The sequence below is a fragment of the Leucoraja erinacea genome, chromosome 9 (assembly GCF_028641065.1).
Source record: "Leucoraja erinacea ecotype New England chromosome 9, Leri_hhj_1, whole genome shotgun sequence".
Classification (NCBI taxonomy): domain Eukaryota; kingdom Metazoa; phylum Chordata; class Chondrichthyes; order Rajiformes; family Rajidae; genus Leucoraja; species Leucoraja erinaceus.
In genome coordinates, this window is record NC_073385.1 from 48,210,537 (window position 1) to 48,222,233 (window position 11,697).

Below are 11,697 nucleotides of genomic sequence, written 5' to 3' on the forward strand. Positions count from 1 at the left end.
TGATCATTTCCTTTCTATTTCTAAATTCTACCTACATAGCCTTACTGGAAGATCCCCCAAGAGTATCCTCTGAGCACTGTAGTGTTGTTCTCCCTAGAATGTTCTTCCTCTTCTCCTGGAATTTTCTGTTCTAATCTGTTCTTTGCTGTGGTATGGTTCCACGTTTACCCTCTGGTAATGTGCTTAGGTGGCCATTGTTCATACAATAGCCTGTCAGCAATGGCCAACATAATTGATTAAAAAAAACATTCCTCAGGTGAAACCCATATATGATCTTCCAGCAAGAGTGACTTATTTAGATGTGAGAGCTCTGCGTAGGATTTTTAAATTCTTAGATTATTTAATCATTTGCAATGACCTAGATGAGTCGGATAACTACCCAGAGATCAGGATTACCTTTTTTTTTAAATTCTCAGCTCACTGGATAAATCACTGAATTAGTGAGAGAGAGGGAGTGAAGTGTGCTTTAGAAGTTGACCAGATTCCAAGGTAATTCTTGTTCAACTGAAGTCCCTTCAACCCCTATTATGAACTTAAATGCCACAGCTAGTTATATGATAGGCCTAGATAGAATGGATGTAGAGAGTTTTTAGTAGTGGGAGGGTCTAGAACCAGAGGACCCAGCCTCAGAATAAAAGGATGTACCTTTAGAATGGAGATGAGGAAGAATTTCTTTATCCAGAGGGTGACGAACCAGGGATTAATTGACACAGATGGCTGTGGAGGCCACGTTATTGGGTATTTTTTAAGTGGAGATTGATAGGTTGTTGATTAGTTAAGGGTCTCAAAGGTTACGGGGAGAATGCAGGATAATGGGATTGAGTGGGAAAGATAGATCAGCCATGATCAAATGCAGAGTAGACTCGATGGGCCGAATGGCCTAACTGCTCTTGTCATGATAAATTTTCACGGGAAATTGTGACAAATCTTATATGTTTCAAAGATGAAATAGAATGCCGCAAAGACGTTTGTTGAAAGTTGGCCAAAGTCAGTTACTCTTGTCAACAATTTTCAAGCATTACAAAAATGTTCCCATGCATTCTGAACCAGTTACAGTTTTGCTACAGGGTCCAGTCATTCACCCATAAATTCCATTTACAAATGGGACAGGATGAAGAATTTAATGGTGGTAAGAGGAAATCTGCCCTCGAGCGGAACAGAGATATTTAAAGTTGAGATGTTGAGATATTAGTAACTTCTTGTCCCAATGTCAAAATTCTGCAACTTCCTTTAAAAAAAGTGAGGTGCATGCGTGGCTCCTCATCTAAAAATACACGCTGAGTCATTCAATGTTGGAATTGTTTTACAACAGCATATAACTAATTGTTCCAACATGTGACAGCCCATCCACTTCAGAGTGCTACTCTGTGTAATGGCAACACCCCTGCCAGATCCCTTCTGCTTTACTCCTGTTTTTTCCCCTTTCATCTCGTTCTTAAACATTTTTTAAAGCAACCTCGTAATTTCTTATTTTTTCAGCTCAGGCAACATCCTTTGGATTTAGTATGTGTAGGGAAGAACTACAGATGCTGGTTTAAACCGAGAACAGACACAAAGAGCTGGAGTAACTCAGCGGGTCAGGCAGCATCTCTGCAGCAAAGAAATAGGTGATGTTTTGGGTAGAGACCCTTCCTCAGAATCAAGTCTGAAGACTTTAGTCTGAAGAAGGATCTCAACCCAAAACATCACCTATTCCTTTTCTCCAGAGATGCTGCTTGACCCGCTGAGTTATTCTAGCTCTTTGTGTCCTTCCTTTAAATTGACCCGAGCAACCCAGCTACAGAAATCGCAGGGTTTCTGAATGTAGTGACAAGGATTTGCAGATGTTGGCCTACATAAAAAGACGCAATCTGAATAAGGGTCCTGACCTGAAAGATCACCTATCCATGTTCTCCAGAGATGCTGCTGACTCACTGACTGACTTTGTGGACTGTAGTGAAATGTTGTTTACCTTTGACAGTGGATTGTACCCTACTTCTCAAATAGATATATGTGAGGAAAACGTAAACTTTGCCCAAAAGCACAACTTGAAGGAAAGAATGGTTGTTTCTGCTCTGAGGTTTCAGATGCAGTGAATCAAATCAGCCAAAGACTGGCTTGTGCAGTGCTGGAGAACTCAGAAGGGGTCTAAGAAAGTTCATCTGCTTGGCACTTTTGACCAAAGTTTGTTCAAAATGCTTCAGCCTTGTCTTTGGCACTCACCGGGTGGCGCCACACGATGGCAGCGTCGCTAACAGTCAGTCTCGTTCTTTTCTTCTTTTGTGGTTTTTAGTTTGTTGTTAAATGTATGTTTTAGTGTATCTTTAGTTTTGTATTGTGGGGGGGTGGGGGGAAACATTTTTAATCTCTGTCCTCGACGGAAATGCAACTTTTTTTCCTAATCGCACAGCGGCCTAACAGTAACATCATGGAGCTGGTGGTCCCTTAGCTGGGGATCGACTTTTGGGAGCTCCAAACTTGGGAGTCTGTGGACAACATCGTAGAGCTTATGATCCCTTGTCAGGGATCGACTTTGGGAGCTCCAACCGCAGATGCCTGCGGACTTAACATTGTGGAACTCGCTGTCGCTTGGTTAGGGACCTACTTCGGGAGCTCCAAGCTGCAGGAGCTACGACCACCCAGATCGCGGGAGCTTAGATCGCCCTGACTGCAGATGGTTCGACTCCCCGACCATGGGAGAAAAGGACGGAAGAAGATAAGACTTTATTGCCTTCCATCACAGTGCTCTGTGGTGGATGTTTATGTTAATTTTATGTAGTTGTGTATCTTGCTGCTATTTTGGTATGACTGTACGGCAAATCAAATTCCTTGTATGTTCTTACATAAATTATTTGTATCATGTATCTAGACTGGCCATCATTGTTGAGAGTGGGCATGCTCTTGGTTCCCCACTCTTGTTAATTGTTGAATTGTCTACCACTAGGCAGGATTATTAATGACTTCTAGTATTTCTTTCTCGTCATTTGACTAACCAACCCACTTGAGTATGTATCCCTATTGCTATTGAACCAGATCCCTCTACTCGCTGGAGTTTAGAAGAATGAGGAGGGGACCTCATTGAAACTTACCGACTAGTGAAAGGCTTGGATAAGGTGGATGTGGAGAGGATATTTCCACTGGTGGGAGAGTCTAGGACTAGAGATCATAGCCTCAGAATTAAAGGACGTTCCTTTAGGAAGGAGATGAGAAAGAATTTATTTAGTCTATTGGGAATCTGAGCAATTCTTTGCCACAGAAGAGGCCATGTCAATTGATATTTTTAAAGCCAGGATAGATAGATTCTTGATTAGTACTGATGTCAGGGGTTATGGGGAGAATGAGATTAGGATGGAGAGATACCATTGGGTGGCGCCCGTAATGGCTGCCTCGCCAGCAGTCTGTCTTGTCCCTTCTCTGTTTTTATTATTTTAAGTATGTCTTGAATGTTTGTTTTAATATCTCTCGGTATGTTTTATGTGAGGGGTGTGGGGATCGGGGGATACATTTTTCAGTCACTTACCTCGACGAAGATGTGATTTTTCTCCGTGTCCGATTTCCCCCCCTTTGCGGCCTACAATGTGGAGTGGTGCGGCCTTTCCTGGAGACCAGCACAGAGCTTCAAGCCGCGGGTGCGGAGCGGACTTACCATTGCGGAGCCTGGGATCTTTTGCCGAGGATTGCCAGTGTTGGAGCTCCGACCGCGGGGCCTGTGGACTTTAACACCATGAAGCAGCGGTCTCCAGTAAGAAGCGGCCGACTCGAGAGCTCCATGCCGCAGAGTATTCCGATCCGTCCCGACGCTGGAGTTTCGATCATCCCGACGAGAAGGCCTGGACATCAGACTGTGGGCAACGACAATTGCGGAGGGTTCAAAGACCCGACCATGGTGGACAAAGAGGAAGATGACTGAACTTTATTGCCTTCCATCACAGTGAGGAATGTTGATTCCACTGTGGTGGATGTTTATGTTAAACTTTGTTTTATGTGCTGTGTGTATTTTTGCTTTTTACTTAGCATGGCTGTATGGTAACTCAAATTTCACTGTACCTTAATTGGTACGTGTGATAATTAAATTGAATCTTGAATCTAGATCAGCCGTGATTGAATGGCGGAGTCGACTTGATGGGCCGAATAGCCTAATTCCTCCCCTATTACCTATGACATAATAGACTGAGGAAACTATGAGTATTTTTCCATGAGTCATATTTCAGGCAATCAAATTAGGAAGCAATAAACTGAATCACCCAATATCACATCTTTGAATCAAGCCGCTTCTGATTTGAACCTTCAACATGATGATTACAGACGTGCCCTGTCTGACTTGACATCACAGTATTGTGTGCACTGTAGCATATATGTTCCAGCTTTAATCTGTGCACAATTGTTGCTCAGGTGAAATATCTGAGAATAGATGTCGTTGTGGGCTGGTAATCTGTCTTGAGTTACAGTTTAGAAATGAGTACAAGGGGAAAAGGAACTGGAAAGCAATTCAAAATGGAATCTCTTTTTGTGTTATTATCTACAGATTTGTGCTAACTCTCATCAGCAACCCTTTGGAACCAGAGACGGACATCGGCCTCGAAGTGACTGTTAGCTTCCGGGAACGCTCAGTTGTTCGAAATGCCAAAGTTTCAGGCAAATGGGGAAAAGAAGAGAAAAATATACCTTATTTCCCTTTCACACCTATGCAACACTTCAAGGTGAGTGTCAAGTTACCTCATGTAAAAGTACCATGTGTTGCTATCTTTAGATGGTATCCTAATGAAAATATAAAAGAGAGAAGAGGGAGTAGATATGCCATTGAAAGGGAAAAAAAAAATGCTAGAAATGCTTATCAGGTCAGTCAGCCTGAAATATTAACTGTTATTCTCTTCACTGACACTGCCTCATCTCCCGAGGTATTTTCTATCCAGCATCTTTTATTTTATTTCATGTTTTCATCATTTGCAGTTGTTCCTAGTTTTTGGATAAAGATAACATTTTAAATGAATAGGCAAGTAATTGTAAGCTAATGAGTTCATTAGCAGAATTTCTATTCAATTTACTCTGGCAAATATGTACCTGTAATTTTGCCCAGGAACAATAATTTTGTTTTTTTCCACATAAAGAAAGCAATTTCTTTGTGGACCAACAATGTTTGAAATCTTTGATCCCTTTCTTAGTCAATACATGCATTGAGTAACTGAGAAAATATGTAGGAAAGAATTACAGATGCTGGTTTAAATCAAAGATAGACACAAAATGCTGGACTAACTCAGCGGGACAGGCAGCATCTCTGGAGAGAAGGAAGTTCAAGTACAAGTACAAGTTTACATTTATTGTCACTGTACCAATTGGTACAGTGAGATTTGGGTTGCCATACAGATAAAAGGAACACAACACATGATAGAATTTAACATGAACATTCACACACAGCGGAATCAACGTTTCCCACTGTGAGGGAAGGCAATAAAAGTTCAGTCATCTTCCTCTATGTTTACCCATGGTCGGGGCCTATTAAGGCCTCCGCAGTCGCTGCAACGGCGGCCTGTTGTTCAGGCCCTCTCGCCGGATGATGAAACTCTGGCATCAGAAGAACACTCTCAGCGGCTTGGAGTTCCTAATCGGCTGCTTCCTACCGGAGACCGCGTCTCCCGAAGTTCACACGCCGAGCTGGGCGAAGCTCCACACAGCAATCCTTGGCGAAAGATCCCAGGGCCCCGTGTTGTTAAAGTCAGCGCCACCCGCAGCTGGAAGCTCTGCAGACCACAACTCCACGGTGTTAAAAGTCGTCAGTCCCAGCACTCCGGAGCTCCAACATGGCAACCCCGGTAAGACATCACCTGTTCCGTGATGGTACTTCACTGCTGCGCCGCTGCTGAAGCTGAAGCTCTGGCCGGTCTCCGGCAGGAAAGGCCACGCCAATCCAGATGGTAGGCCCCGAGGAGGGGGGCGAAGATGCGGCTCGGAGGACAGACGCATCCTCGGCCACGTAGTGACTGAGAAAACAGTTTCCCCCTTTCCCCCACCCCCCACATAAAAAGACTAAAAGACATCCAAAACAAAACTTTTTGACAGACTAAAAAATATAAAAATGAATGAAAGGAAGAACAGCTGCAGGCAAGGCTGCCATACGCAATGGAGCCCCATTCTTCAGACGGGTCTTGACCCGAAACGTCACCCATTCTCTCCAGAGATGCTGCCTGTCCGACTGAGTTACTCCAGCATTTTGTGTCTATCTTTGAGTAGCTGAGACATGTTCAGGATTCATCCCTCATTTGTGCTGGGTTAACTAACGTCAGTCGAAAGAGCAGTAGGAACAAATGTTAGCAGTTGGAACACATGCATGGTGTAACAGAGGATAAAACAAATAGCAATATCTGATTGTTATTTCTATGTTTCTGCTGGTTAATAATTGGCTAGTATAGGCTAAACATGCCTTTAGATTCATAGGATCAATTTTAGCCAAGACAAATGAGGCTGAAAGTTTTCAATATCTGGCAAAAGAGGAGGAAAGTGAGATTAGTTGCAAACAATGGGCTGATGGTATCCTTCCACATTGTATGATTCTATAAAATGCATGTAAATGTGCAGGGTAGGTGAGGGCAGACATTGAAGTTATGGTAGTGTGTGTACTTTGGTATATAAATAAATCATGGCAACTACAAAGAAGGTATTTTGAAAGATTTGTGAAATGTAATCGTGATGATAATGGGACTTTTATGGATAATGCATTTGCTGAAAGGATTAAATGTGGGTGATCCATGCAAAGTATATGTTATTGGAAATGGAAACATAGTCATTCTGAAAGAACCCCATCAGTAAGTGGCAGTGAGAGATCAAATGATCTGATGTTTGCTGTTAAAAATCCAAATCTATTAGCTCACAGAAATCCACTGTATCCAATTTATTTTATGGTAGTGCACAGTATCTTTACAAGGACGTGAAACACAATTAATCTCCAAACCTGTCATTAATTGCTAAAAGAATGCCACAGCTCAATTCATTGCTCTTCCACCTGCATCCAAGCAAGAAATAAAACTCAGTCTGACCTAGGTGAAGGTACAAAGATAGACACAAATGATTGTTCTTTGCACCAATAATAAATAGTTGGCAGTGCAGTAAAAACTGCAGCTTTAGATTCCCAACCTTTGATGAAAAAGAGTGAATGGTTTACTTTGTGCCATGATTGCTTTGATTGTATTTATTGAACCTAGACATCTGTTCATTCACATTTAGTTTCTGAGCTGGAATCTGATTTCATTGGTCATATATTTTGGAAGAAGGAGAGGGAATATATAGTAAATTGTGTTATTTTAAATGAGGTGGGGGAGCAGTGAGCCAGGATTTCACCTGTACAGACCCTTGAAGTTGGCAGAACAAGTTCCAACAAAAGAAACACTCAAGAGCCCTGATTTTATAAGTACAGTGCTAAACCGAGGAAGTTGTACTCAACTTTTATTTATGAATGGTTAGTCTCAAATGGAGTATTTAGTTATGGGCACTGTTAAAAATGACTTGGCAAGTGGAAAGGAGATTCAGTAAAAAGATAACCAGGATGAGACATTTTGTTTATGTAGAGACAGATTGTTCTCTTTCGTGGAAGTTCATGGGAAATTTAGTAGAGATTTTCAGAGTACCTGTATTAAATAATTTTCATTAAGGGCGACACGGTGGCGCAGCAGTAGAAGTTGCTGCCTTACAGCGCCAGAGACCCGGGTTCGATCCTGGCTCTGGGTGCTTGTCTGTGCATAGTTTGTATGTTCCCCCCGTTGCCTGCGTGGGTTTTCTCCAAGAGCTTCGGTTTTCTCCCACATTTCAAAGACGTACCGGTTTGTAGGTTAATTGGCTTGGTATAAATGTTTTTTTTAAATGTCCCGAGTGTAGAATAGCGTTAATGTGTGGGGATCGCTGGTCGGTGTGGACTTGATCGGCTGAAGAGCCTGTTTCAGCGCTGTATCCCTAAGCTAAACTAAACTAATAGAGGAATTGAAATGGCAATCAAGTTGATATCAAAAAGATAGAAATTTAAAGTACAGGTACAAAACCTTTTATCCGAAAGGCTTGGGACCAGACACTTCTCGGATTTCGGAATTTTTCGGATTTCAGAATTGAAGATTTTTAGCGTAGATTAGGTAGGTAGCGCGCGGGCGGCTTGAAAAGTCTGGAGCGGCTGCCTCCTCCCCGGAGACCGGGGAATCATTGTAAATCATTGCTTAAATGTTAGTCAGTTAGTTTGGAGGGATTTTATGTGGTGGGGGGGAGTGAAGGGGGAAACTTTAATTCTTAGTCCCCTACCTGGTCGGAGAGGCGGGGGGAGCGGGCAATGCCTTACCTGGTCGCCGTGCAGTAAGCTCCGGAGCGCTGTGGCCACCGACTCCCAACATCGCGGAGCTGGGGCTGCGGGCGTCCGGCCGCGGGCTGCGCCGGTTGGAGCTCCGACCCCGGCGAACTCTACCGCTGGCTGCGCGGCGCTCCAAATCCAGCGCGGCTAAAGAGGCTGCCTGAGAGAGCTCAGCAAACAGTGTGGCTGCTCAACCTTTGGGTGATGTGGCTCAGTCTCCACTGACCAGTCAGTGTCGGCCACTTTGGGAACTGGCAACTCCTGCCAGAGACCCAGGATTGGAAAAATGGTTCATTTATGATTGAATGGAGGAGCAGACTCAATGTAGCCTAATTTTGCTCCTCGTCTTATGAACCTTCTGTAGTTGAGGGCATTTCATTGCTAAATGTGTTGACAATCCACTCAGATTCTGCAGTGTCTTATCACTTGCTGTTGGAGGTGATGGACGCTGCTTATCTCCCCCTCTCTTTGTTCAGCGGCACAGCAATCCCCAGCCTGAAGATTTCTCGTTAGTAACAAGATCAAAATCCAGCAACCATTAATGAACTTGTCATCAGAGGAATCCTCGGAAGCAGGGAGCTGCATCTGAAAAAGAGAAAGCTGTATCTAGGCAAGAGAAAGCTGTGTAGTCAAACAAAGAGGAGAGACACATCTTCTATCACGTCCAACTGATGGCTGTGTCAGAGACCAGATTAAAAACACAAGGAGTACCCATTCAGCCCATGCTGTTTAACAACAAGCCGTTTGACCTGAGGACCGTTAGATAGCTTTGGGCCTGTACTCACTGGAATTTAGAAATTGAGGGGGGATGTTATTGAAACCTACCGATTAATGAATGGATAGAAGGTTCTTCCAGTAATGTGAGAGTCTAGGACCGGACGGCATAACCTCAGAATAAAGGACGTAGGTTTAGAATGGAGATGAGGAGGAATGTCTTTAACCAGAGGATGGTGAATCTTTGGAATTCATTGCCACAGACGGCTGTGGAGGTCAAGTCATAGGGTATTTTTAAAGTGGAGATTGATAGTTTCATGATAGTAAGGGTGTCAAAGGTTATGGAGAGAAGGGAGGAGAATGGGGTTGAGAGGGAAATATAGGTCAGTCATGATTGAATGGAGGAGCAGATTCGATGGGCCGAGTGACCTAATTTTGCTCCTGTCATGCACTTATGAACATTCTGTGCTGAACCAAGGGCATTTAATTGCCGTGAGAGTGCCAGCAGAGGGCAGGAGCTTGTGTCAAGTCACCAGCATACCAGTGTGCAGCTGAAAATATATTTGTTTTAAGTATGGAGAGTACATATCTGCAAGTGTACAGACTGCTGCACAAGCTTAGGTATGCTCCTGGTAGGGTCACCCATGGTGATATGGTCAAGGGTGAGGTCCCTGACAAAGAGCAATCCAACCAAGACTTCAACGGTGGAACAGGCGGAGGATGATGGCTGACTTTAGTGGAGCGTCACAACGGCTGGGAAGGTGGATGAAGGTTGCAGCAGAAAAGGGTCCCTGGTCACCTTGGACTCCATGCCACTGGATCCTGACCCAGATCTGGCAAGGACTGTGTGGTGGCTGCCTGTGCTCCAGTCTCCCCACGTTAAACAAAGTAACGCACAGGCCTCGTCCGTATAGGGATTCCACCGTAATGACCGTATGTAGAGGAGAGGACAGTCATACTCGTTTCAAGTGACTGCCGTTGACAGACTGTTGCACTCAGAGCACTCTACTGACTCACCAGTCTGCAGGTGGGTTTTTAGGGTTTTTGAATAGTAATGTTTTTTAAGAAAGGTATTGTGTGCTTAAAGAAAACGTTGAAGGACAAAGAGGAAAAAGCAGATGAATGGAAACACACAGGTAATGTGATGGTACAGGCACCGTACACAAGGGGCAGCACAGTGGCACAGTTGGTAGAGCTGCTGCCTCACAGCTCCAGCGATTCGGGTGGAATTTGCACATTTTCCCTGTGATTTCTCTAGACCATTCCTCAGACATGTGGCTTGGTGGATGAATGGTCACAGTAAATTACCACGACTCTTTAAGTGAGTGGTAGAGGCTGAGGGGAGTTGATGGGAATCTATGGAGAATAACATCGGATTAGTGTGTTCAGGTGCTTAATTGTTAGCGCAGACACAAGTGTTTCAAAGGGGCCATTTTCATGATGCGCAAGTCTATGACCCACTGTCATGTCTGATTCCATAATTCTTCAGCATTCTTCAACATTTTAAAATTTGCTTTCAGATGGAAATCCTATGTGAACACCAGCAATTCCGTGTGCAAGTCGACGGACAGCAACTGTTTGACTTCACGTATCGCTTCCAGCAACTACAAAAATTAACTGCATTAAAAATTACAGGTGACCTTCGACTGACAAAAGTAGTTTAATCCTTGTACTAAGTTTCTCGAAAAAAAGTTACAATTTAAGGCGATGGTTTACCCAGTAAGAATTGTTTTAAAGAATTGTTTTAAAGTCTGCACTTTCTTCAGTCCTGCAACATTTGCCTTCTGAGCAGCGAGCATTATGTCTGGCGGGCAGTAAAAAAATTGTAAAACCATTTAGAATTTGTTTGACTTGAGTTATTCAAATATTTGATTTGACTTTAAAAGCAAGCCAGCATCTTGAACTGTTAAGAACCAACTTTTTTAAATTAAATATGAATTATGTTCCAAAGTCTGTCAGCTTTTGCTTTTAATGACTCGTATCACATTGCAGTCAACCATCCCTTCGCATTACTGAGTTAGGGTATGTCACTGTCAGAACGATTACATGGACATATGGTCCTTAGGAGTTAATGACCATCCCTGTTTTTTTCGCAGGCAATATCTGTATTAGATAACATCTTTATTATTTGTTAGCATCGTTATTTTTATTAAGTTGGCTAGATATCTTACCAGATAGGGAGCAGTTAACACTGATGTAATGCACAAATACTTGTAGCCTTGAACTGCTGTTACAAAAGCCGTAGCAAATTTTGAACATTCTGCGCTGAACCTCACAAAACTCCCCCTCTCCATTCTCCCCCACACACCCCTTTTCTACCCCCCCATGTCCTACCTGGACTCCTACCTATTTCTCCCCTCCCCCTCCTCCAACATATCTTCCTTCTTCTGGCTTCATTTCGCAATTCTTCAATCCTGTTGCACATCTTCCTCTTTTATCTCTGGTCTTTGTTCCAACCATGCCTATTAAAACCTCCTTGCCTGTGTTCACCTGTTACCTGGCATGTCTTGTCCAGCCTCGCCTCTATGCCAGCTTTCTTTCACCCACCCCCTCCCCCTCAATCAGTTTGATGAAGAGTTATATTACAGTTGTACAAGCACAAGCAGCATTGTGTTCAGATTTGCTCACCCTGCTATAGCAAAGATTTCATTAAGCTATAGTGCAGGGAAGATTTACGACTA

At 43.4% G+C, this 11,697-nt stretch overlaps 1 protein-coding gene across 4 annotated transcripts in view; it reads left to right on the plus strand.

Moving 5' to 3' along the window:
* si:ch211-10a23.2 (Galectin-related protein A-like) overlaps positions 1–10,969 on the plus strand; it is a 37,987-nt gene extending 27,018 nt beyond the window's left edge. For all 4 annotated transcript variants that reach the window (XM_055640756.1, XM_055640757.1, XM_055640754.1 and 1 more), the window contains 2 exons: positions 4,505–4,679; positions 10,537–10,969. In XM_055640756.1, coding sequence (XP_055496731.1) covers positions 4,505–4,679; positions 10,537–10,680 — 319 coding nt within the window. In that variant the 3' untranslated portion in view covers positions 10,681–10,969. The remainder of the gene's footprint in view (positions 1–4,504; positions 4,680–10,536) is intronic.
* The last annotated feature ends 728 nt before the right edge of the window (positions 10,970–11,697 follow it).